This window comes from Staurois parvus, unplaced genomic scaffold (genome assembly GCF_062004578.1).
Source record: "Staurois parvus isolate SC_StPar_1 unplaced genomic scaffold, SC_StPar_1.0 ptg000714l, whole genome shotgun sequence".
NCBI classification, from domain to species: Eukaryota; Metazoa; Chordata; class Amphibia; order Anura; family Ranidae; genus Staurois; species Staurois parvus.
In genome coordinates, this window is record NW_028318510.1 from 3,663,462 (window position 1) to 3,691,284 (window position 27,823).

Below are 27,823 nucleotides of genomic sequence, written 5' to 3' on the forward strand. Positions count from 1 at the left end.
AGCATTGTAAATGGTAAAAGAGAAACATTTGGCAAGGTCTACAACCCCTGGATTCATTTCCTATATTAAAAATTGAGTTTAAGAATTGGCCCCTCTTCAACCCAACCAAGTAAATTATTAGCTTCCTTTCTCCCCTGGCCATCAAAGTTCAGTCATCTAGGTGCTCCCCTTACTTATTTTTTTTCTCCTTCTTTATTTATCTTTCTTTTCACTGTTCACATTGTTCTTCTAAACTTATAAATCCATTTGCATGTCTATAGTCTGTGGATACTATGAAATAGGATGTTCTGCTGTGTTTTACCCAATGACCACTTTCTGTACTTTTTAAAATGAAATGATGACAATAGTGCCAAATACATTTTCATTTACTACTTTTATTGTAAGCCTTCAGTAAAAAGCTATTGAAAAATAAACATGAAGGCAGGCTTCACTGCATAATAACAAATCATTGTGACTAATAAAGCAAGGATGATCTTTCTGATTGGATCCTTGCAAGTATTCTGTTATGTAGAGCCACTAGAAATTTCTGCACACTTTTATTCTGTTCCTGTGTCTTTCTGTTGTTTAACTGGAATAAAATAAAAGATGTTTAGGTTAATTTGTCTGAATTGTATATGTATATCTTTTAAAAATCTACGTTTGTGCCACAAATATTTTTATAGCAAATGCAAGATGTGAAGAAATTGGAGCCAGAGGTTAGACGATATCTGGAAAAGTCTGTTCAGATTGGAAAACGGAATGGACTCCATCTACCCCTGGTTGTTCAGAGTGTGAGTACTGAAAGAAAACTCCCAGTAAAACATAGCATCTGTAAACCGCATTGCCATACAGTTGTATACATAAAGGAGTTGGCTCATCAACTGTTTTAAATATATGTGAACTACAGTACGTATAACAAAAAGGAAAATGTACCAGAGCACAAACACAGGAACATATTGACCACATCCTGTTAGAACAATAAAGGCTAAACTTCAGGAGCTATTTTAACCTTCTGCTAGAGAGATTTAGCTCCTTGTTAACAATTGCCTCTTTTACTGAACATTAATTTTGTTGTACTGCAGTTGAGGGGATTGCCAACATGAGCTGTAATCCATCAACAGTAGGGGATTAAAGCAGTGATATTACCCTTACTGTATGACATGCAGTTTGCCAAAGCACTGTGTATCATAAACAATTGCTGTGTTTTCTTTCTCCTACATCAAGGGACACAGAGCAGGCCATATTAATGACTATATGGGTTATATGCCACCTATAGGTGAATGGACACTGGCCGACCAATCAAACAGGAAGTCCTCCCCATATAACCCCTCCTACACAGGACATACTCCGTTTTTTGACCAGTGTCTGTAAGGTGGATGTTCGTTGAACATATGTTGCATATGCTTTGTTTTTATTGATTTTGATTTTATTATATATATATATAATTTTTTTTTTTTCACACACAATATTGCCTAGCGTTGTGGGACACATCTCTCCAAATCATTGGATTCAGGTGTTCCAATCAGCTCCATGGTAACAGGTGTATAAAATCAAGTACCTAGGCATGCGGACTGCTTCTACAAACATTTGTGAAAGAATGGGTCCCTCTCAGGAGCTCAGTGAATTCAAGCATGGTACCATGATAGGTTGCCACCTGTGCAAAAACACCATCAATGAAATTCCCTTGCTACTAAATATTTCACGGTCAACTGTTAGTGGTATTATAACAAAGTGGAAGCAACTGTGAACAACAGCAACTCAGCCACGCAGTGGTAGGCCACATAAAATGAAACAGCGGGGTCAGTGCACGCTGAAGCGCACAGTGCACAGAACTCACCAACTGTCTGCAGTCAATAGTTAAGACCTCCCAAACTTCATGTGGCCTTCAGATTGGCACAACAACAGTCCATAGAGAACTTCATGGAAAGGGTTTTTATTGGCCGAGTAGCTGCATCCAAGCCTTACATCACCAAGTCAAATCAAGAGCATAGGATGTAGTGGTGCAAAGCACACCGCCACTGGACTCTAGAGAAGTAGAGATGTGTTCTCTGGAGAGACGAATCACAATTCTCTGTCTGGCAGTCTGATGAACGTGTCGGGGTTTGGTGGTTGCCAGGAGAACAGTACTTGCCTGACTGCATTGTGCCAAGGGTAAAGTTTGGTGGTGGGGGGATTATGGTGTGGGGTTGTTTTTCAGGGGTTGGGCTTGGCCCCTTAGTCCAAGGGAAGGGAACTCTTAAGGCATCAGCACACCAAGACATTTTGGACAATTTCATGCTCCCAACTTTGTGGGAACAGTTTGGGGATGGCCCCTTTTTGTTCCAACATGACCTCGCACCAGTGCACAAAGTGAGGTCAATAAAGACACGGATGAGCAGGTTTGGGGTGGAGGAACTTGACTGGTATGCACAGTCCTGACTTCAACCTGATAGAACACCTTTGGGATGAATTAGAGCGGAGACTGCGAGCCAGGCCTTCTCGTCCGACATCTGTGCCTTACCTCACAAATGCGCTTCTGGAAGAATGGTCAAACATTCCCATAGACACACTCCTAAACCTTGTGGACAGCCTTCCCAGAAGAGTCGAAGCTGCTATAGCTGCAAAGGGTGGGCCAACTCAATATTGAATCCTACGGACTAAGACTGGGATGCCATTAAAGTTCATGTGCGTGTAAAGGCAGGCATCCCAATACTTTTGGCAATATAGTGTATCTGTATATGCAAAGGAGTCTGCTATGGTGACTGGGAAGACTACTAGGGGGAGTATCTCTTTTTTGCCTGTATCTGCCTGTAGTACCTAATTTTGGCCACATGAGGGAGTCTGTTGCCACATGGGCGCATGAGCCCTGGGGATGCATGTGCAGTAGCAGCAGGAAGAGGATGTCGGCCACATTATTTGTATACAATATCTCACAGAAGTGAGTACACCCCTCACATTTTTTTTAAAATATTTTTATGAGATTTTTTCACTGAACACTGAAGAAATGATGCTTTGCTACAATGAGGGTACAGCTTGTATAACGGTGAAAATTTGCTGTCCCTTCAAAATAACTCAACACACAGCCAGTAATGTATAAACCGCTGGCAACAAAAGTGAGTACACCCCTAAGTGAAAATATCCAAATTGGGCCCAAAGTGTCAATATTTTGTGTGGCCACCATTATTTTCCAGCACTGCCTTAACCCTCTTGGCCATGGAGTTCACCAGAGCTTTACAGGTTGCCACTGGAGTCTTCTTCCACTCAATGATGACATCATGGAGCTGGTGGATGTTAGAGACCTTGCGCTCCTCCACCTTCCAGTTGAGGATGCCCCACAGATGCTCAGTAGGGTTTAGGTCTGGAGACATGCTTGGCCAGTCCAGCACCCTTAGCTTCTTTAGCAAGGTGGCAGATACAAATTAGAATCACTCCTCAAGGCTTCTTTTTCCCTGGCAGGGGCTGCCGTACAACCAGTGGTTGCTGTTATCGGTATCTGTCAGAGTCTGAATGACCGTGTTAAATGGGTGGTTAAAAGGCCATCTATCTTGAAGGTGGATACGGATGTGGATTTGGCAGATTTACCACAGGCCTTGTGTTTTGCAGTTGATGCCCTTAAGGACTCGATTCAGCAGATCTCTTGCATGGCCCTTCTGTCGGGACACGTGCGTAAAAGATTGTTGATGGATTTTCCCTCTCATGGAGAACGTATGTTTGGGGAGGACCTAGACAAATATATCCAGAAGATTTCAGGGGGAAAATGTAGGCTTTTACCCTTTAAAAGAAAGTCCAAACGCCCGACACTTAAGGGGCCAGGCACTTTGGTGGTTGGTGCTTTGTCCAGTAGGCAAGCATTTTGCCATACACAGAGCTCTGCCTCTAGCAGGAAAATGCCAGGGCCAGAAGAAACCCTGGATGCAGAATCCCTCCAGGTCAGATTCTAAGTCTGCTCCATTATGAAGAGGTGCCCCCACTTGTGCGGGTGAAGGGAAGACTTTTGTTTTTTGCGGAAATCTAGGAGAGCTGATCCACGACAAGCGGGTCACTGCTACAGTTGCTCGGGGGTACAAACTGGAATTTTTGAGGATTCTTCCTGCCCGTTTCTTAAGGTCCAATGTATCCACAAATCCATTGAGAAGGAATTGTTTGTTTCAGGCACACGACTGGCTGTTGTCTCAGGGTGTGATTGTGGTGCTTCCAGAGGACGAAAGGTTCCAGCCGAATGGGGATGTAAGGCCTATTTTAGACTTAAAGAGGCTAAACCAGTTCCTAAAGATTTGTTAATTTCAGATGGAGTCAGTCCGCATCTTTACAAGAGGGAGACTTTCTAGCATCCATAAACATTAAGGATGCATACCTGTATGTGCCAATATTTCCAGCTCATCAAAAGTTTTTGCGGTTTGCGATAGAAACGCAACATTTTCACTTTGTGGCACTACCTTTTGGGCTACACACGGCTCCTCGAGTGTTTACAAAGATTCTGGCTCCAGTTCTGGGGCTGCTCAGAACTCAGGGAGTATCAATTTTGGGCTATCTTGATGATCTACTGCTCAGGGGTCAGTCGAGTCCAAGCCTAAGAAAAAATGTGGCCCTTGCGACTCATACTCTGGAACGCTTGGGCTCAGTGCTCAATTTCGAGAAGTCGGCCCTGGAGTCAGTACACAGTCTGGAGTTTTTGGGGTTGGTCCTAGACACTGTCCAGGCAAAGGTGTTTCTGTCTCCAGGAAGGGGCCGAGCCTTGAGAGATCGGGTTCGGAGTTTGAGGAGCAGGAAGTAACCTTCCATTCGTCTCTGCATGAGGTTAATGGAGAAGACGGTATCCTCATTTGAGGCAGTGCCCTGTGTGCAGTTCCACTACTCAAAGTCTTTACAGAGGAATATTCTGTCGGCATGGAACAAAAAGATTCCAGCGCTGGATTACCGAATGTCTTTATCCCCCCGGGTACAGCAAAGCTTGAATTGGTGGTTGGAAGCACAGAATTTGGAAAAGGGAAGATCTTTCTCACCATTGATTAGGAAGCTGGTAACTATGGATGCCCTCCTCTCGGGTTGGGGTGCTGTTCTAGAAGGGACCACAGCCCGGGGGACGTGGTCGCCACAGGAAAAGAGCCTGCCCATCAATATTCTGGAGCTTCGGGTGGTGCGGCTTGCCCTGAGATAATGGACGACCAGGCTTCATGGTTGGCCAGTCAGGGGTCCTGTTCAACAATACTACGACAGTGGCATACATCAACCACTAAGGTGGTACCAAGAGCCAGAAGGCTCAGAAAGGTAGATCTCATTCTGCCTTCAGCAAAAGGTTATGTTCCAATTCTGTCAGCAGTATCGATTCTAGGGATGGCGTTTGCGGTTGTTTCCGGGGGAATAGGCTCTGCATCCCGAGGTGTTCTCGGCAATCTGCCAGCGTTCGGGGTACCCGGACGTAGATGTATTGGCATCCAGGTTCAACAGCAAGGTGGATAGGTTTGTGTCCAGGACGCAGGACCCTCTTGCAATGGAGGTAGATGCCTTTGTGATATCGTGGGATCAGTTTTCCCTAATGTATGCCTTTCCCCCGATTCAGCTACTCCTGCGGCTATTACGCAGGATTAGAGACTACATGATTCTGGTGATATTAGTGGCACCAGCCTGGCTCAGGAGGTGTTTGGTACACGGACATTGCCAGGCTAGCAGTGGGCGATCCTTGGCCTCTGCCAGATCGATCAGACCTGCTGTCTCAGGGACCTATATTGCACCCAGCTTTACAGTCGCTGAATTTGATGGCATGGCTGTTGAGACCCAAATCTTGAAAGATAGGGGAGTGTCAGACTCGTTTATCCACACAATGTTGAACGCTAGGAAGCTGTTTTCTATGAACATTTATTATAGAACTTGGAAGTCATATATTTCTTGGTGTGAGGGGAAAATTGGCACCCCCGGAAATACTGGATTGGAGAATTTTGTCTTTTCTCCAGTCAGGTGTAGAAAAGAAGTTGGCTGTTGGTACTACTAAGCGTCAGGTTTCAGCCTTGGCTGTTTTGTTCCAAAGACCGATTGCTTCTCACATTTTGGTTCTTATTTTTTTTTTTTTTTACAGGGAGTGATGCGTACTGTTCCTTCTGTCAGACAGCCCCTCTGTCCTTGGGACTTGAACTTGGTCTTGGCAGTTTTTCAGAAACCACTATTTGAACCTATCAGGAGATTCCATTAGTTCTGCTAACTTGAAACATTCTGTTTTTGGTGGCAATCACCTCTGTAAGAAGGGCATCAGAGTTGGCAGCTCTTTCTTGTAGGGAACAGTTCAGGTTAAGGTGGTGTTATGGTCTCATCTGTTCTTTTTGCCAAAGGTGGTTTCTAGGTTTTATCTCAATCAGGACAGTTCTGCCTTCATTCATTCCTAGGCCTCAATCTGCAAAAGAAAGATCTTTGCATGCCCTGGATATAGTTAGAGCAATAAGAGTCTTTTTGAGAATGACAGCACATATTAGACTGATTCCTTGTTTATTTTACCGGAATATCCCAGGAGAGGACAGGCAGCATCCAAATCAACTATTTCTAAGTGGATTTGTCAGTTAATCATTCAAGCCTATGGTTTGAAGAGCAAGGTTCCACCCTTGTGGGTGAAAGCACACTCTACCAGGAGTGTGGGGGCACCTTAGGCTGTCTGCCACCAGGTGTCCTTTGTTCAGGTTTGCAAGGCTGCTGGTCTTCGGTTCATACATTCACAAGGTTTTACCAGGTTCATTTCAGAGCCACGGAGGATTCTGCTTTGGCTGCAGTGTTTTGCGTACAGCTGAATAGCTCCCTTTTGGGTTGTTGGCGGTGGTTATTGTAATGTCACCCACCCTTCAAGGTTATTGCTTTAGGACGTCCTGTCATTATTATGGCCTGCTCTGTGTCCCGTGATGTACGAGAAAGACATTTTTTTTTTTTTCTACATACTTTTAAAATCCATTTCTTGGACTACAACACAGGACACAGAGTTCCCTCCCCTCTTTCTGGATTTTCATTGCTTGCTGCAAAAAACTGAGTACTTCCAGTGTAGGAGGGGTTATATGAGGGAGGACTTCCTGGATTGGTTGGCCAGTGTCCATTCCATAGGTGGCATATAACCCACATAGTCTTTGTTATGGCCTGCTCGATGTCCCATGATCTACTCCAAGAAATGGATTTTACAGGTAAGTATGTAGAAAAATCCTGTTTTTTTTATTTGGTAAAATAATGCTTTATTTCATACTTTTTGTTTTACATTTTATCATTGCTGATCTCCTGCCTCTCTGAAGGCACTTCCTGTCTACATGCACTCACTGGGTGCAAGTCATGCTCAAGGAAGGCTTCCTGAGGGTGACTTTGATGAAACATGACGGCAGACACAGCTACTTATAGCCTCCTCAGGAAGTGTATGTGACTGGGTGACAACATAGGAGAGCAACTCAGAGGCATCAAGCACCTGAACCTTATGGCAGGATCACCAGATATTATTTTAACAAAAGCTACAGAATTAAAGGATTTGAAGTTATGTTTGAAATTACATTACCATGATAAAGCCTAATACAAGATTTTAGTGATTAGGTTGAACTGAGAGAAGAGCTGGATTTACGATTAGGCACAGCAGGTCTTTGCCTATAGTTGGCAAAAAGATGGGTTTTCTTATATAGTTATTGGCTGCACTTATTTTTCCATCAGTAGAAATAAAGTTCTTGCCAATACGTTTATTTACAAATTGTCACAAACATCAAAGCCAGGGGAGGACCATAAAATAAGAAGTGTTCTGTTTATAAAATTAGCAATCCTAGTGATGTCAAAGTTTATGTGCCTGTATCTATGATGGGAATCCATCTGTGGCTGATATAAATATGTAGGCTTCCATACTCTCTGAACCACTGACCTAGGAGGAAGATTTAAGTCAGAAATGTTGATTCTCATGCTTGTTTAGTGGGGGTGACTCAAACCACTGAAACCATCCAATAAGTCTGACAGTCAGGCATGCAGAATTTTCAGGAAAAAAAAGTCAGTGACTGTAGTCTACATATTTCTCTCAAAAAGGTTATCGCCCATGTTGTTATCCCCCAGAAAAATGCATGTAAATGATACCAGTACAGTTCAATGCTGTAGTGTAAATAATTGCTTCAATGTGGGACACAATGTGAACAGTGTTGGACACAAAAGATCAGTAGCACTTACAGGACACACTGTTATCAAACCATGATGTGCAAAAATAACAAAAAAGAAAGAAAACCAAAAGAAGAAAAACAATTGCTGTAAAGTAAACAACGGGATTAGAAATACGATCTGGTGAGCATGGTATATAAATTTGATTGCATCTTGTTTTCATTCTGGGACAATGAGCATCTGATTTTATTATAGCATTGATTTGTAATGGTCTAGTCTAGGTATAAGTATCATGGGCAATTGATTAATGTTGGCCTGTTCTGGCCAGTAATACTGCTCGATGTGCCAGGAAAATCAGACACATCTGTTTTATTTCAGCATGAATTTGATGGTCAATGAGAGCAAAGCTTATTTTTTTTTTCAAAGAATTAACAAAAATAGGGGGATACAAGTACACACCACACAGTCAATAAAGGGGAAATAATGAACTGGCTTTTGTAAATTAAGCCACCTGCTTGATAATTTATTATGTGAAAAACACTTGGCGATAAAAACTAATAGCAGTTGAACATTCAACAGATGTAGAAGACATCTATATTGTGCCTCAATTAACAGAACAGTTGACTTTTCATTATTATATTCACTAAACTAATCCAAAGAGTATTGCAGGACAGCCTGTTCTTTCTAGTATGCACAGGATTAAACGGAATATTCATTAATGCAAAAGTGCAGCAGCCATCATTAACTAGTTCTTGACTTTGGTCATGCTACACACAGCCAGAAAAGTCATCATTGTACACAGGAGTGTATAGCACATCCAGTCTCTCTTCCCTGCTTCTGGGAAGGTCCCAGTATACAGTAATTTTTGGCTTTGATTATGTAAAATTGGCATTACTGTACACTCAAAAAAGGTGTCAGCAGCTGTATCTCTCAAAAAGCAGTCTGACTCAGCGTTTATAATAAAACTTTATCAGATGCAAAACAGGGCCATAAGTACAGGAGTTGCAATTGTAACCCAGCCCCATTCTCCAGGGGGCCAGTGCGGCTCACCTTACATCTGGATAGGAGGGGAGGTGGGGGTGCCATATAGAGGAATTAATGGCCTTCATGTTCCTCCTACAGCCGCTGAATGCCAGCTTTTCCTTCTTTCCCTTTCTGCAGGCATTCAGCGGCAGCAGGAGGAAAATAGAGGGGATGGATTCCTCCATATGCCGCCCCTCCTATCTAGCGTCTTTTGTCTGCCTCCGGCCCCTGTGCTCTTTCCCCACCCCCCGTGCTCTCTTCTGGTCCCCCTCATCCAATGCAGCTCTGCCGGGTCTCCCCCTCCCCTCTCCCTCCAGCTGCTGTGGCAGATGTGTCAGAATAGAAAGCAGGGAAGGGACCTTTAAATATGTAATTTACCGACCCTTTCCTTGCCTGAATGGACAGAGTCCGTGATCCATACCATAACTGAAACATAGTAAACTGTGCTTACTATGCTTCATTTTGTGAATGAACAGGAAGCCCTGTAGAGGCTGCAGAGGTCTGTTTAGACCCCTGATATCTAACCAAAGCCCCCCCCCCCAAAAAAAAAAAAACAAACAAAAACTTAAAATTGTAATAAATAACTAAAATAAAATGTAAAAAAAAATATAAAAACTTCTGACACCAGTGGTGGAATTACCAGGTTCATAAAGGTCGCACTTGTAACCGGACCCTGGCATTCCGCCATCAGACTGGCCAGGGGGCCTTTTATGGTTTCTTGCACTAGGGCACTGAAAGTTCTCGTTACACCTCTGATGCAAATATGGAAAGATACAGTGTAACATATTGATGAACACTTGATACCATATTGCTAAGAGCTTCCAGAGAACACAGGGTTTAGATGTAATAACCACTGTGCACCTGAATTGTTTGATCTTAGCGTTGCAGTCCTTTTTATAAGATAGGCAAATCACACATCACTTCTGGTCCCTCTCCCATGTCATATCTGGATGCTGGAACGCACACCGGCCGTGGTGCAAGCAGCATTGCGAGGGAGGGGTCCCTCTAGTGAGTTTATGTTGGTGCCTCCTCAGGCACCCAGTCAATGTGAGTGCTTGAGTGTAAACTTACTACACTATGAGCATTTTCTCTTGGGCTTCTCTCTGGGATTTGCTTGATATTGGAGATGGTTTACTAGTGAGTGTTTCAGAAAGCATTCTTCTGGGATTCTGCATAAAGAAGTGAACTTCCAAGTAGGCCATACACAGCCGGCTGGACACTTTGGTGGCCAAGGTGATCTGGGGAGTGTTCAATTCATCTGGACACATTGGTGGAACACTGGAATATAATAAGAATAATCACGTAGCCTCTTTTTTCATCTACAGGAGTATTGTGTGTAGGTACTTTCCTATTATTTAGCATTTGGACTTTCTAACTATTTTATATCTGTTTTTGTTCATGTTTTTTACATTTTGCACTATTGCTATTAGGGGGAGTGTTGTATATGTGAAGGGCTAGCGCCTAATTTTATTGATTTGTTCTATAGCGTTATTTTACACTTGACGGGACAACTACTTTGGACATAATTGTGCTGGGTTTTGAGATATAAGTCCTATGGAATGGCATTCATATCACTAATTAAATCTTGTAACTGTACAAATAACAAAAAACAAAGGGTGCAAACGCCTAGTGCATTATCTATAACACTTTAATGAAGGATACAATTATAAATTATACTCACAAACCCAGTGTGGATAAAAGTTTATTACAAGATCCAGAAGCCAGCTATTGTCGATCCCCATAGATAAAGTAGATGATGCTACCATTTGACAAGTTTCGGGGGACAAGCCCCCTTCCTCAGAGTAAGGAGTATAATTTGTAGTTTAAAGTGTTAAAGATAATGCGGTAGGCATTTGTGCCCTTTTTGGGTTTTTCTTTTGTTTATATTGTTACTTTTGTATTATTCTGTTCATTCACCTGCAGATCAAAGGAATTACCGTAACTTCGATTTGCAAATTTTGTCAGTTGAAGCAACCTGACAAGTTTTTTTTTCTCTTTTAATAAAATGTTCCTCTGTTTAACTATTTATTGACCTTTAGTTTACTCTAATCAGCCCTAATTATTCTTCTTGTGCTCCTTATCCTTTCAACTATTTCCCTGCTGATTTTTTTTTTTTTTTTTATGAACTTTTGTTTTGTTTAATACTTTTACACATTTAACATACATTTACACATTTTCCATTAAAAAGGGGCAAAAGTGAAAAAAAAATTATTTCATTTGTAAATAACTTTGCAATGCTTTGTACCACAAAGATAATTTTAGTGGCATTTTAAACCAGACAAATTAGAAAACAAAATGCGCTTTTTATGTGCAGCAACACTTTTTATTTTTACACTAGCAGTGTTAAAAAATAAGTGCGTTTTTATGTGTTGTTGCGTTTTTATTGTCTAAATATTGCAAAAAAAAAAATCATTGTTGTAAGACAATATCATGGAAAGAGAGCCTTCTTTATCCTTAAAAAAAATATACATACCAACTTATCTTAAGTATTGACAAAGTTATTGCCAAATAAACAGGTCCATAGCAAAAATGTAAAAAATTTGTGAAGTGGTTAAGGCCACTTTGCAATGCTCATCTATGGAGTGACTCTAGTGCAGGGGGCAGCCATCTTGACAGGGTCTGGATCAATCTTGGATGCGATTAAAGGTGGGTGGAGTTAGTGATGGAATTAATCAGTGGGTGGAATAAGCAACATTATCAGTAGATGGGTGGGGTTAGTAGTGCACAGGCTCATGTAGACCGCTGACAAAAAAAGGGGGTTTGTGAAAAGAAATTCACAGGAAAAGCGGCTACATTATGAACAGAATGCGATACTCAGAAAAATTTCCAAAAATTATGCTTTATTTCACATTAATGATTGACATACGGGCAATCGCCCTGGTTTACCATCACCTCAGTATGAGACAATACACACAGACCTAAAACCATTAAAATCACACCAAGACCGGTCTAGGTATATGTGCTACAAAGGATATGACCACAATAGTCTAAAGCACTTGCGGCACTGGCACATAGGTAACACTCCCTAGAGGAGGTATATTCAAAAAAATTATACCATAGGTATACAATATCACATGCTAAATATGTAAGCATATATCATTACCATATAGGTTACACCCCATAAAAGGAGATTTTCCAAAAATTGTACCAAAGGTATATCATATCACATGCATGCAAAAAGGACAGACACAGTTATCTGGAGAGAGGCATGACCCTAAGCCTATATAAGGCAATGTGGGTACTGGATGGAAGCCATATATTGGGTGATACAGTAACTTATATTTGAACCTCTAAAATCTACCTTTTACCTCATGTAGACCGCTGGTCTGTACACAGGCATGGTCCTTTGGTTTCAGGGCTGCAGAAAGTGTGAATATACTACAAGTATGGTGATAACTTGGGAGGGGGGTGGCTTGGCAACATGTTACATGTTATACCCTAAATATGTATGTAACATGGAAAGAACGGAGGAGTTAACCTTTAATTCTAGTAACTTCCAGGCAATGTTTAACAATAATGTTACTCTCCTTCTGAATCAGTTGGTGATTTGGTCATCGTATACCTAAGCCCCTACAGCCTCTAAGCATGTTCCATGTGTATTAGCTCCCAGTACTGTCTGCTCATTGCTAGTAGTTTGCAGCATGCATAAAATCTACTTAGCTTTTATATATAGTGTATGCAGATATCCATAGTAAAGATACTTGTCTGCATTTATCTAGAGCAGTGGTTCTTAACCTTGTTGGAGGTACTGAACCCCACCAGTTTCATATGCGCATTCACCGAACCCTTCTTAATTGGAAAAATAAAATATGATTTTTAAAATTCAAAACATAGGTATATATTTATACATAGGTGCACAAAATGAACAAAACCGTTAAGAACAAAGAACAAAACCATTAAAACATGATTTTCACACAAAAACATAATAATGAATATTTACTGCACGAATCATATGAGTCGGGTGTGGATCTTCACCTCTGCCGAACCCGCGAGACTGACTCACTGAACCCCTGGGGTTTGATCGAACCCAGGTTAAGAACCACTGTTTTATAGTAATTCATCCCCCATAGTAATACATCCCCCATAGTAATACATCCCCCATATAGTAATTCATCCCCCATATAGTAATTCATCCCCCCTATAGTAATTCATCCCCCATATTAATTCATCCCTTATATAGTAGTAGTAAGTAAGTAGCAAGTAGTAAGCCAAGTCCCCCCTGTGTCAATTCACTTACCTTTGCGCCACGCGTTCCTCTCTCCGTATTCCCGAGCCGTTCCGGTCTTCGGGGCGGACAGTGAGAGGAGCCTAGCTCCTCTCACGTTCGTGACGCTGCCCCGCCTACACACATCCTGACAGCCAATCACTGGCTATCAGGATGTGAGTGGCAGCGAGACTGGCCAATCATTGCATTTGAGCGCGCTGCCCTGGCTGTTTTTTTTTTGGATCACGCTGCAGAGTCTCTGCCGCCCGAGAGGAGGGAGGGGAGCGGGGGCCCGGCACACAAGAGCCGCATTAAAGCGTGTAAAGAGCCGCATGTGGCTCGCGAGCCGCGGCTTGCCGACCACTGGGCTAAGCGATGTTGCGTGACCACCTGCAGCCAATGATGGACAAGCGGGGCATGTCATCACGAATCATATGAGTCGGGTGTGGGTCTTCACCTCTGCCGAACCCGCGAGACTGACTCACCGAACCCCTGGGGTTCGATCGAACCCAGGTTAAGAACCACTGATCTAGAGGGTCAGCACTCATTGACACTATAGGGAGCACAAGACACAATACAATTCCTACAAGGCCTAGTACAATTGTAGGGTCTATGTAGATACATAAAGGTATGTGTATTTTTCGAAATGTGCATTGACACATTTAATTTGAACATGTATAGAATTTAACTGAACTTTGCCATAAAAGGTATTTTAGATGCAGTAAAAAGTTTCAACAAATGCTAAAAAACTGACCTTCTTTAGATAGTGTTATCTATGAATTCCTGCACTCTTTGAGTTTGAGAGTTTCTGTGCTCAGGAATGCTTAGTCTTGGACAGAAGTACACAATCAGGAACACAATTGTATAAGCCTTAACACCTTGATTTCCCCAGAGGATCTGAGCAGTTTAAAGGAAACCTGTATGAGAGTAAGATGCAGGCTGCCATTGCTGGTCCTCTGAATATACTATTTACCTGACTATCATTTGTCATAAACACTTGCTGAGACACTGATCCAGAACAAACACGTAGATGGGGAAAGTTAAGTGATTTAGAAAAGTCCGACACCACCAGACCAGAATGACAACCAGGTAACTAGAATTTTCAGATGAGGTTTACAAGGGCAGAATAAATAATGCAAGTTTTTGAAATTCCATGACTATAAGGTTATTTCTGATTTAATACATACATATTTTTGTCATTTGTCTAATTTTTCATTGCAAAGATGTTTAATATTATGTATCCTATTCTCATTCAGGAAATAAAGAGCATGAAAAAAATGATTAGTCAACTAAGTATTGATTTCAATAAAAATCTCAATGAAGACAACACAGCTCTAGTCTTTACAAAAGAGGAACTCGGTAAGAGTTTTTACTAAACAAATATCAGTAACCCTGTCAGTTTAGATTCAAGTTGAAATAGTGATTACTGATTTTGCAGCATCCTATGTTTGAGAATATGTAGAGTGGGCCACATATGGCCCTAAATGTGCACACCTGATTAAGAATAATATGATTGTCATTAAATTCTCTGCTTTTATTGTTTTTTGTCCCTTGCACTAATATATAACAATGCATCATTCCTTAATGCTCTCTCTTTCCCTAAAAACTGGTATGTTGTGTGCACATAAAAAAAATATTGTGTAAAACTTTACTAAACGTATTTTTCGTCAAATATGTTAAGGTAGTGAATAAAACATAGCTAATCTGGACTGAATTTAAATCCAGAAAATTGAAATAGGTAAAGGCATTCTGACTTTTCAGGTTCTACTTTAGTAGATTGCTCAAAAATTGATAAAAAAAAGTTTCTTTTATAATTGTACCAAATTAATAAAACATGCATTTAAAATTAAATTTGGCACTTATCTGTATAGTTAACAAATTATTTAACAGTAGCTTCAACGTTTCTGGTACTCTGATGTATCCCATCATTCAGCAAATTGCAAGTACAGGATAGAAGAGCAGTTGTTTCACATTATCTTGAGCTGATTTGTCTGATGGGTTAGGGGTAAGATTGTACGCGATTTGCAGATAATGTAATATTCTTCTTCAGAACATGTGGAAGATTTGTATATGTATATTAGACTTTGATTCTCGTAGATTCAGCTCCCAAACCTAGCTCTTACCTGCAGGACAACCAGGAAGGAGGGGCACTCCTGAGGGCAACAAGTTAAGTGCCCTCACATAAGACATAAAGATCTGTGATTATCTTATTGGAGTTCCATGTATGTGTTTTCATAAATTCATAATAACGTTTCCCTGGGTTTTAATACCTGGGCCATACATTTGTAAGGATCTGTATGTATGTATGGTATCCAAATACTGTATATGGTGGCTTCTTCACAATATTAGGGATGTGGCACTTAAACACAGATTTTAATATCAATTACCTATATGGTGGCTTAGTTTAAGCTTCTAAATGGGAAAATACTGGGTCCAAAAAGAAATTTGAGGTAGGTTCTCCTGTAATGGAACACACAGAAAGCAATTAAGCTATGTTGGAAGAACATCAGGACCCCCCATCACCTCCCCATAGTAGGAGGGATCTTAGGGGCAAATCCACCAAGATTCACTTATCTATATATAGAAAGAAGTGAAGCCTTCTATTCCTGGTACTGATAGCACCTCCTATATTTTTTTAGCAGCTTCTAGGACAGGCATTTTCACCCCATGTCTGACAGCAGCTTCCAGAACAGACATTTGCACTGCAGGCCTGACTTGAGGTTACATATGGAAACTCAGTGTAGATACATAATCCAGATAATTCCACTAGCTGAACTGGAAAATTGCTTTTAAAGGGATGCATAAGTAAACTGAAGTGTACTTTTTTATGTTTGCCAGGAAAACATTCAATAGCATTAATGATTTCAAGCTGAACTCTAGTAAAAAAAAATTTCTTTGGGCACACAGCATCAGCCACTAAGTTACCTCTAATAAAGAGCATACCATGTTCTGCTGGTTACTGTAAATATCCTCTCTTCAGTAATGCCAGATACTCCCCAGAGCAGTGAACTTCAGGTGCTGTGAGGGTTAAGATTAGCAGATGCAACTGTGAAGGACTCGCACTGTTCACCATCCCTTTCCTGTCCCCTTGTTCATTCACAAAACTGTCATTCTTTTCCCAGAATGCAAGGCATTCTGTGAATGGACAGGGGAGATCATGTCACTCATTCACTACTCCTCCTTTCACAAAATACTAAGATTTTTTGTGGATAGATACAGGGACAGGAGGGGGAGAGCGACAACACAAGTCCATCACAGTTGCAGCCTCTGCTCTTAACCCCATAGCACCAGAAGATCACCACTGTGAGCAGTTTCCAGCGTCACTGGAGATAATTTTTAAAGTAAACAGAAGTCAGCACAACATGGGATATACTTTGTTAGAGGTAACTTCTGTGACTGGTGCTGTGTGCTTAAAAACATTTTTCCTGGAGTTCAGATTAAAAATGTCTTGCTTTGTACTGAATTTCAGCATTAGGTTTCTGCCATTTTTGTGTTTTGCAGAGGGCCTCCCTGATGACTTCCTTGATAGTTTAGAAAAGACAGAAAGCCACAGCTATAAAGTAACTCTTCAATATCCTCACTATATTCCTATCCTTAAAAAGTGTTCCTTACCTGAAACTCGGAGGAAACTGGAGACTGCCTTTAACAGTAGATGTATGGAGGTATGTACAGTTCATAACTGATATAATGGTAGACCCTTAAGCATTACCAAAACAAATGTTCTAAGTATGTTGAATGACAAAATTCTATATATTTAAGGTAAAAAAAAACAAACCTTCTACTGTCTGTGCCTCCTCCTCCTTTCCCTAAATACTTATCTGACACTACTCTCGATCCAGTGCAGTCCCTGCCAGCAGCCCCTCTCTGCTCATTACCTGGATTTACTGGCTTTACTGAGAGCAGTGGGAGACATTGGCTCCTGCTGCTGTCATTCAAATCCAGTGTGGAGGGAGCAGGTGGGGGGGGGGGGGGCAGGGCCAAACCGCGCTCTATGGGCTTTTAGACGCACACAGCCCAACTCAGGATTGAGCCCTCACTAGTGCCCCTATAGCAAGGGGTTTGCTAAGGGGTTTCTCAGGGAAGGAGGTTCAGAGCCGCTCTGTGCAATACTATTGCATAGTGCAGGTAAGTATAATGTGTTTGTTATTCTAATTTAAAAAATGTTTAGCTTTACAGTCACTTATAGGCAAATAGACTGTGCACTGTGCAAGTGGAACTGCACTCACTGCACATGCTGTTTTTTATTTTCCTTGCACCTGGTTGGGTATTCTTTACAAAGTGAAGTTTTACCACATTTACTAAGCTCTGGGGAAAATGAGTGCAACTGCACTTGCAAAGTGAACAGTCTATTTGCCTTTAGTAAATCCACACCACTGTTTTTGTTTTTTTGTTTTTTTCTTTGCTTTGCTTGTGCCCCTTCAGAGTTTAATTCACTTCAGTGATAACATGAATCAGTAAACCTTTATTTGTTAGGGAATCAGTGGCTGACCATTGTTCCATGTTTCCTCTAGTCTGCAGAAATATACCTGTGTACTGGAGCATACTGTCGGATCAGCAACAATCAAACTTGTTCCATTAGCAGTGTTCATTGTAGTAATCCTGCTCAAATCAGTCACCCACAACAATCAGATTTTAGTTTTGCATTAATGAGGTGACAGTTGAATTCTCAGTTTGCAGGCATTGCTACACTTTAATTGTTTTTTGGCATTTTTTAACATATTTTCTTTACGTTCAGGGCTAAACCTGCTACCACCCCCATTCTGAGCCACTCTGGTCTGCTCCCAGGCTGAGCAGTCAGTGGCTCCTACTCTGTAGAGCAGAGGCAGCTGACAACGTATGCCCCATAGTAAGTCTCTGGGTGGCGTCATCTCCTCTTCATTTCCCAGCTGATGTCAGCTTTCCCGCCGATGGAAACCGGACCGCAGCAAATTCAGAATAGGTAAGTATGGGGATCTTTTCTTTACAGGCTTAGATAGATTAGGCGTAGAATAAGGCTGGTTTATCGTTAAATAGGTTTGGGGTGCAATTCCACTTCAAACATTTTATAAAAAAAAATGTATTTCTTTTTAGGCTAGGGTCAAAGCTTTGCGTATGAGATCAAAAACATGTTGATGCACCAAAAAAAATTTACGGTGTACAGTAAATATTGTATTTAAATATTTATCACGTGAAACCAGAAAGTTGGCATTTTAATGTCTGCAGTTCTTTGCTTCTGTAATGTAAAGACAGTATGATCCATGGTTGTGCAAAGCACACACACAAGCGTGCAGGGAAGGACATATAGCCCCACTCTATCTTTAGAGTTAAGTTGTATTTCCTACAAAGTGTTATTTAGAAATAGTAAGCCCAAATCAGTATATGACAGACCCAACTGGGACAGGGGCTTTTGGAGGGGACTGCAGTCTAGCCTCTTGCCTATTGACCATGGGCCCTGGCATTTAAGTGGGCTCTATTCTTTGGGAGGTGCGTGCCTGGGGGGACCTTTTAAAGTAGTTTTACTTCAGATTCAAGTCCATATCTCCCCGAAAAACACAGAGGACCCAAAATACAGATTTGGGGTCTCTGTGATCAAACCAGCATTTATTGCTTTAACCCCCTTCCTGGACTCAGAGACTCAGAGCAGATGTTAATATAATCAGCTTAAAACAACCTGATGCTGAGGTCTCCTGCTTTAATCTGTTTTATTAAGCTGTTATATGTTTTCTGTTGTGTCTTTCTCCCATTGTTAAGTGAGTCGCCTATTGTTTCTGTCGGCTAATCCTCCTGGAGCTTCTTATGTGATGGGATTAGTCTTGTGTCAACTTTACTTAGTTACCTAATCATTGTGGGATGTTTATCCCAATGTGTAATATTTGTTTTTTATTGTTGATGTGGGGACTGCCCCTATTTCTGAAGTGTTTAAAACCTGTATTTCTGTTCAATAAAATAGTTCCTGTTTGCACCTAAGCTAGTGTCATCTAGTTCTTAGGTGCAATGCCTAGATACAATACCTTTTTCCTGTGTTCCAGCAGATAGGAAGCAGCTCTCTGACAGAGGTACCCAGGCAGGGTGCCATGCAGTCTATCACAAGTAAATACTGTTGGACTGTCTTATTTGAAAGCCAAGAGTGCCTGAGATCACAGTGCCATTGAAGCACCTTGTATTAAGGGTTTATTAAAAAGTGACACATGGTTCATAAGAGATAAACAATCAAAATTTTGAATTTTGCAAAACAGTAACATTTAAAATGACCTATATACGGACCTTGTGTTCAGAAGTTGTTGTCCACATGGTGAAGATATTAGCATGGTAACTGCATCAAGTAATACATCTATCTAAATGAATAAACCGGGATTGCCTACCTCAGAACAAGAGAATTCTCCAGCAGTTGGCATTCACTTTCCTGTGTCATTAACCCCTTTTATGTTTCCTTTTCTTTCAGGAGAATACTAAAATTCTAGAGAAGCTAATTACCCTGCGGGCTAGACTGGCAGAGCTGCTGGGATACCAAACACATGCTGACTTTGTCCTTGAACTAAACACAGCTAAGAACACAAGGAAAGTGTCTGCTTTTCTAGGTTAGCTGTCTTGTTATTGCTTATTAGACCATTAAAAATAATCTGAGCAGAGTAAAGTGTTCTAAAAGGTCACAAAGAAATAACAGTACAGTGAGATTATTAAAAGAGGATTCCATACGAAACGCTGTATGAAATTGCTGTACAACTCTGTCTACAACTTTCTGCTTTACTCTTTCCTTGTTTTTGAAATATGTCATTATATTTGATGGATCTTTAGTTTGTAATCCATTACCCAATTAGTAAATATGTGGTTATCACTGTGACCTTTCAGTACTGAGGACTCTGCATAGAGTTTGTAGATCTTGTATTTTCATAAGGTCCTTCCTGTTCTAATTTCCTCCCAAAATCCAAAATGTACTGATAGGTGAGTAGACTACCACAGAGTTTGGCTAACGTATGTATCTATGTTTGTCTGCATGAGTATATGGTAAACCATTGTAAGGACTGCAAGGTATTATGGGAGTGAGGACTGCTGCAATGGTGTTTATTACTCTCTCTGAAGCACCTGGGAATATGTAGGTACTATATTAATGAGTAAAATAATTATATTATCTTGGTAAATAATACAGGATGTAATAGTGATGTGGATAACTGGCTGTTGTTTATTCACCTATGCAGTATCTGCTTTGTCTAATTTATTCAGAGATGTGCTATTTTGGTATAGCAAGGTTTAGGTACTAGAGACGTGTGTGCATCCGAGATTACGTCTAATAGGTCCAGGCAGGGCTTCTGCTTCTTATGCCCCTTTCACATGGGACGGATCTGTCAGTGTGATCCGCCTGCTCAGTGGGGGATCTCTCCGCTGATCCCCTTTGAGCAGGTGGATGACAGGTCTCTGTCCGCTCTGCTGCTGCAGAGCGGACACAGACACTGCTGATTTCAATGGAACGGCAGATGAAAACAGACCGCCTGCCCGTTTCCACCCGATTGTTATCCAATCCGCTGGACGGATGGGGAACGGATTCCCATCAGTCTGTTTTGGCATACTGGATCGAATGGGAAGCTGGTGGGTGTCAGCGGACTATTGTCCGCTGACACCTGCTGGTTCAGAGAAGTCTATGGATGGACCGAACGGGTCCACCTGAAAAACGGACAGACGGACCCAATCGGTCCTCTCATGTGAAAGGGGTCCTAAAGGTATTGCGTTGCAGTGCTTGATCCAAACATCAGTATTCTCTGCCTTCTCTGTCTAAGTCTATTATATTGCTGTAACTTTCAGAAGGGCAGAGTAACTTCTAGATATGCTGGTTAATCAATGAGGAGTACCTCTAGGTATGCTGACTAATCAATGAGAGTACCAACACTTGGACATACATCTGTTCCGGTGTTAGTACTCTCATTGATAAGACAAGAAGGTATCCTTGAGGGGCAACTTCCAAGTGTTCCTTCTGTTAACAAGCATGTAACTAATACTTGTGCTTTTGCTGACTAATAGGAATGATTTTTTAGGTTGGTCACTTACTGGCTATTAGGACTCCATAGTCATGGAGAGTTTGTTTTAATGTACAGAACAATTCTTCACAAGTGGAAGAATAACTTAGAATTGCAGTGTAAAATTATAAGATGGAGGGTTAGAAACCCTCTCTGGGTTTTATTGCTGTCTGTGTCCCAATTAGGAAGGCTTCCTTTCCAGTTACTAGTGGCGGAAATTCTCTGCAGTGCAGGTTTCTTCTTTTTTTCCCCCCATCTATAAAAGTGTTTTCTTTACAGTCTACATATTTGAGGGAATATTCACTTGATTGAACCATTCACAAGGACACAAAGTGAGGGGCAATCGTTTCATCTTGGACACATGTAGTTGTAAATCCTGAGGTTTTTAACCTTCCTCACTATATCTCAAACTAGAAAATGTTTTGTCCTGGAATTTCATTTTACTTTATAAATGACTTTCATTTTACTAAGGTGATAGATGTTGCATCCACCTTAGGTGCCTATTATTGTACATATCACCTTGCAATTTATTTCCCTGGCCACTGCATACATTTAGTAACCTGTTTGTGTGTCTCACAGATGATCTGAAGACAAAGGTGAAGCCTCTGGGAGAGGAAGAGAAGCAGCTGATTCTGCAGATGAAATCTGAAGAATGTGCAAACAGAGGCTTGGAGTTTGATGGTAGAATCAATGCCTGGGACCTAAGCTACTACCTCACACGTGTGGTGGAGACAAAATATTCTGTGGATCAAGACAAACTACGGGAATATTTCCCCATGGAGAAAGTTACAGAAAGCCTTTTACAGATTTACCAGGAGCTCCTTGGACTCCGATTTGAGTTTGTGGAAAATGCTCATGTGTGGCATGAGAGTGTCACGCTCTACTCAGTTTATGATAGAGCAACAGGTGATATTCTCGGACAATTTTACTTGGACCTTTATCCTAGGTAAAGAACATCATATTATTAGTATTACAAACAGAAATCTCACTACTGTGAATAGAAAAATCTAACATGTAAGCTGTTTAGTCATGCCTGTTGGCTGTAGTAATAACATCATGCCCTATAAACTACAATAAATGTAAAAAATAAAGATGAACTAGGTAATTCTGGTTAATCAATGTAAACCAAAAATCAGCTTCAATAGAAAACAAAATCTTGGAACAAGAAAGTTTTAGTATCATATTTTTATTAAGTTTATATTGTACACTGTGCACAATTATTAGGCAAGTTTTATTTTTGTTGATACATTTGATTATTGAACAACTACAGTGTTCTTGGTCAATCCAAAATGCTACTAAACCACGAACCTGTATATTTAAGAAAGTAAAAGTGAAATTCTGGATTGCTTAAGAGAATATCTGTGTGCACAATTATTGGGCAACTGTTAGTGTGCAGAATTATTATGCAATTAATTGAAAAAGCTTATTTTTCTCACTTTAACAGATAAAAATTTTCAACTCAAAATTTACAAAAAAAAAACATTTTTGGCATTTCAAAAAAAATCAGTGGCCAATGTAGCCATCCTTCTTTTCAATAACAGTGTTAAGCCTTCCATTCACGGAGTCTGTCAGTTTCTTGATTGTTGACGATCAACTTTTTGTGCAGCAACAACCACAGCCTCCCAGACACTGTTCAGGGAGGTGTACTGTTTTCCTTCATCATAAATCTCCCGTTTAAGAAGGTCCCACAAGTTCTCAATAGGGTTTAGGTCAGGTGAGGAAGGTAGCCATGTTGTTATTCTTTCATCTTTAAAGACTTTACTGGCTAGCCATGCAGTGGAATACTTTGATACATGCAATGGGGCATTGTCCTGCATAAATATCATGGTCTTCTTGAAAGATGCAGACTTTTTCCTGTACCACGGCTTGATGAAAGTGTCTTCTAAAAACTGGCAGTAGGTTTAGGAGTTGGTTTTGAGTCCATCTTCAACCTGAAACGGTCCAACTAGCTCAACTTTAATATTTCCAGCCCATACCAGTACTCCTCCTCCACCTTGCTGGCGTCTGAGACGAAGTAGAGCTCTGTGCCCATTACTGATCCAGCCACAGACCCATCAATCTGGTCCGTCAAGAGTCACTCTCATCTCATCAGTCCATAAAACCCTTGAAAAATCTTTAGATCGTCCAGTCTTGATGTTTCAACATATGTGTCTTGTTTAGTGGTGGTCGGGTTTCAGCTATCCTTAGCCATGTCTCTGAGCACTGAACACCTTGTACTTGTGGGCACTCCAGGTAGGTTGCAGTTCTGGAATATAACAGCACTGGAGGATAATGGGTTCCTGGTAGCTTCATGTTTGATTCTTCTCAAATCTTTGGCAGTTAATTTGCGTCTTTTTTCTCAACACGTTTCTTGTAACCCTGTTGACTATTTGCAACAAAACGTTTCATGGTTTTGTGATTACGCTCCAATATCTTAGCATTTTCTAGAGTGCTGCATCCCTCTGAAAATTTTTACAATTTTTGACTTTTCAGAGTCAGTTAAATCTCTTTTTTGGCCCATGTTGCCTGAAGAAAAGAAGCTGTCTAATAATTTTACACCTTGATATAGGGTGTCGATCTCCTTAATCCACACCCACCCTCATTACACAAATACAAGTCATCTGATATGCTTAAATCCAATAAACATTCAAGTTTCTACAACTTGGAGTTGGACAATATGCATAAAAATGATGATTTGGTCAAAATACTCACTTGCCTAATAATTGTGCACACAGTGTATATCATATTATTCTACCTGTGTATAGTAAACTACTTGTAGGACCACATCTAAAATGTGGGATTCAGTTTTGCGCAGTGCATTGTAAACAAGACATAGGAGTCTTGTAGAAGGTTCAAAAGCAGACCACTAAATTCATGAAAACAGATGGAAAATCTCCAAACTTATGGACAGATTAGGGAATGGTATAAACATTTTTCAGTACTTTTTTCTGTGTCAATTTGTGAAAATGTTCTATTACTTCCTGTCCCTAAGACAAAATGAGAAGTGAGAGAAAATCTTACCAAATGATAGAACAGATACACCCATTAGAAGCTTTCCCCTTTATTTCAGTTTAGGTGATATCTATAACATTGGTGACAACTGTGACCAAGAAAATCGGAGGCGAATCTCCCCAGCAGAGACATAAATACAGCAATAAACACCTAACAGAGGTTACATTCATTACCTACTGTGTTCAGAACTAATAAAGGAAACTAAGTTAGATATATACTTCATAGAAGAATTCCAGTAAAAAGCCTACATGTGACCATTTAGTAATTTTAGTTTTCCTCCCTTTTTTAGGGCTTGTGTCGACAGGCTGTTATTTGGGTTACAACTGGTTTTGTACCCCATACCAGTTTATGGGGATGGAAAAGCAACTTACGTTAGGTCAAATGCACCTGCAATTAGTTCTGAATCTTACAAGAATCTCATATTGGTCTTAAAAGGAAGCTGCATTTGCCACTGGGCACAAGCCCCTAAAGTGTCAATTTAAAGTCTAGAAGAATTACCTTTTTCAATAGACAAGCTGTATTTTCTCTGTGTTTAGCTGTTCCACCTACATAGCAAGTCATTGCAAAAAACAAACAAAAAAAAACACTTCTGTCCATTAGCAGTAGAAGCTGTTGTAAAAGATCATAGTCTAGTCCTTTGCTTGCTTTTATCCAGCCCTTGGGGAACCATTCCTCCCACTGACACCAATAATGGGGCACTAGTCCCTCCACTGACATCAATGATGGGGCACCACTCCTTCCACTGACACCAATGATGGGGCACCATTCCTCTCACTGACCCCAAAGATGGGACACTACTTCTTTCATTGATAATATTGATGGAGCACTCTTTCTTCCACTGACAACAATGATGGGGCACTACTCCTTCCACTGATACCAATGATGGGGAACCTTTCCACCCACTGATCCCAAATATGGGACACTACTTCTTTCATTGATATCATTGATGGGGCACTATTCCTTCCACTGACACCAATGATAGGGCACTACTTCCACTGACACTAATGATAGGGCACTACTTCAACTGACACCAATGATGGGGCACCTTTCCTCCCAAGGACACAAAAGATGGGGCACTATTCCTCCCACTGACACCAATGAATGGGGCGCTATTCATTCCACTAAACCTAATAATGGGACATTGTTTACTCCCACTGGTGTTGGGGCTTTTCCTCTTCCCAGTGGCCACAGTCCAACCCCCCTAAAGCCTAAAGGACAGCTTAGAAATTTGGAGACCCCTGATCTAGACTGAAGCCTCTCGTTACCTTTGCTGATTAGCTGCATGAGCACATACTAGCATACCTAGTACTGATTATCTGGTTATGATGAATAATTATAGACAGAGAAAACAATGCCCATTAGTACTGTACGCATATGTACATTATAAGCCATCTATGTATACAGTATTGTACTTCTTTCCAATTATTGATCCACCTCCCATCATGACCTTAACAGTACCTGTCTTCTTTTAGAGAAGGAAAGTATGGCCATGCTGCATGTTTTAGTCTGCAGCCAGGTTGCCTCCTCCCAGATGGAAGTAAGATGATGTCTGCAGCAGCCATGGTGGCAAACTTCACCAAGCCTGCACCCACTCGGCCTTCTCTCTTGCGCCACGATGAGGTCAAGACTTATTTCCATGAGTTTGGACATGTTATGCACCAACTATGTGCTGAGGTCAGTGCCTTCTTTTATTATTTTTTACCATTTTCTTTTCTTTCTTTCTTTTTTTAACACAGACTCTAGTTGGACACCACTGCTCTATTACATGCTTGTTAGAGCGGCCCAGTGGTAGAAAGAATCCTGTTACAGCTGCCATTTTTTTTTTTTTTGCTGCCTGCATATTGTAACAACAGGTATTCATTTGTTATCTGTGTATTACAATTACCTATTTGTTGCTCAAGTATTATAACAGTCGTCTGTTCAAGTATTGTATAAGATTGTCTGTTTTTAGCAATGTATTGTCAGGATTGCCATTTCTCTCTACATAATGTAAAGTAAATGCTGTTTAAAGGATCATATTACTATAATTTAGTCCCCTGTAAGCTTGTTTTGCTGCCATGATCCCCGTGTTTTGCTGCAGCACACATGCACCATTAATATACCCTTGAATTTTAATGTAAAATATACTCTACAACATTCAGATAAAGAGCATTTTAATTGCCTCTATTTATTTTTTGGCAATTATTAGTAAGGCAATCATTAGTAATCCGTTGATTTCATTATAATTATTAAATATTCTGTTCACCTATACAGGAGGGGGTGTTTTAATAAAAAAAAAAAAAAATTCTTGCTCCAGTGTCTAATACGCTAGGTCTGTATTAACCCCTGCAAAGAGACATGAAAAAGCTGCTCTAGGAACACTCATTCCAAAAATTCAGGAGGTAATTAATCCATTAAATCAGCATGGCAGCCAGCAACTTAGCACTTTCAGAGAGTTCAGTAGTGACAGACTCCATATTTCTCTAGCACAGCTTTCCTGTTGGTGTTGATGTCTGTCTGTCGTTATCCTTTCAGTCTGAAGGGTTGATGTCTGTTTATTAGTGTGTTGTCAGTCTGGGCTCATGAGTTACAGTCATTGCATCTCTCAATCAGTCTGTTTTTTCAGGTAGATTTAAACATGCATGGATGTAGATTTAGACATGCCCAACCGCAAGTCTATACAAAGCCTTATTGTATTACAAGTGTTAATTCATATGCTCTTCTGTATATTTTTAGGATAACATGGTCACCAGGATGTATTTGTACTAGGATCCGAACCCATGTGTGCAAGCCCATCAGGTAGCTGTTACCTTTTTGGGCCAATCATATGTGGCCTGCAGCCACATATATCGCAGGTTACATGCCACTTTTATACATGTAGCTGCAGGGCAAGGAATGCCCTGTCTGCATATGATTGTCCTGTATAAATGACAGCTTCCTGGCATGCTCGAACATGTTCGAATCCTAGTTCTAACACACTCAAGCTCATCACTACTACCACCTAAGATCACAATTATTAGCTTGTAAGCTATCAGTCAATCAACATTAAGGTTCTTTTTGTTTAAGAGGGAACTTTGTTGCTGTCTGTATCCCATTGGGAAGCTTTCCCTTCACTTTTTGTCTCAGAGACACAACAGGAAGTGGGAGGAAACCTGTTTAAATTAGAATTATAGGCAAACTTTTTCCTGGTGCCTCCATGGCAGCATACTTATGATAAGCTCTGCCTTGAGCTCCTCCCTTAGGATCAGTGAATAGTTTAAAAAGAAAGAATTAGGTACCCCCAGCATTCTCCTTTTTTTCTCTCATACTTTATGGTCAGTGAATGGAAGTTGAACGTCCTAACCTCTGCCCTGAGCAGCTTCCGTCTGGGTTCAGCCTCTCCCAGGCCCAGTCCCTAATCTTGAGCAGTTAAATGAAGTCCCTTCTGTGGGTTTTTTTGAACTTCAGATGTCTCCTAACTTGGAGCGCTAGGTCTGCCTACATGCAAGTGGCATACGCTGAGGCTGGGACAGGGGGAGCAAATTTTATTTTACTCTTTGAGGTATCCTGCCCCCCACCCCGACTGTCTTGCCTTCCTTTCCTCCAAGTCCTG

The 27,823-nt window shown here is 40.9% G+C and overlaps 1 protein-coding gene across 2 annotated transcripts in view; it reads left to right on the forward strand.

Annotated features, from left to right (window-relative positions):
* The window catches only part of NLN (neurolysin), a 94,348-nt gene that overhangs the window by 20,463 nt on the left and 46,062 nt on the right, over positions 1 to 27,823 (forward strand). For both annotated transcript variants that reach the window (XM_089653470.1, XM_089653469.1), the window contains exons 4-9: positions 663 to 770; positions 14,530 to 14,632; positions 16,775 to 16,935; positions 19,695 to 19,830; positions 21,841 to 22,207; positions 25,725 to 25,926. In XM_089653470.1, the coding sequence (XP_089509596.1) occupies positions 663 to 770; positions 14,530 to 14,632; positions 16,775 to 16,935; positions 19,695 to 19,830; positions 21,841 to 22,207; positions 25,725 to 25,926 (1,077 nt within the window). The remainder of the gene's footprint in view (positions 1 to 662; positions 771 to 14,529; positions 14,633 to 16,774; positions 16,936 to 19,694; positions 19,831 to 21,840; positions 22,208 to 25,724; positions 25,927 to 27,823) is intronic.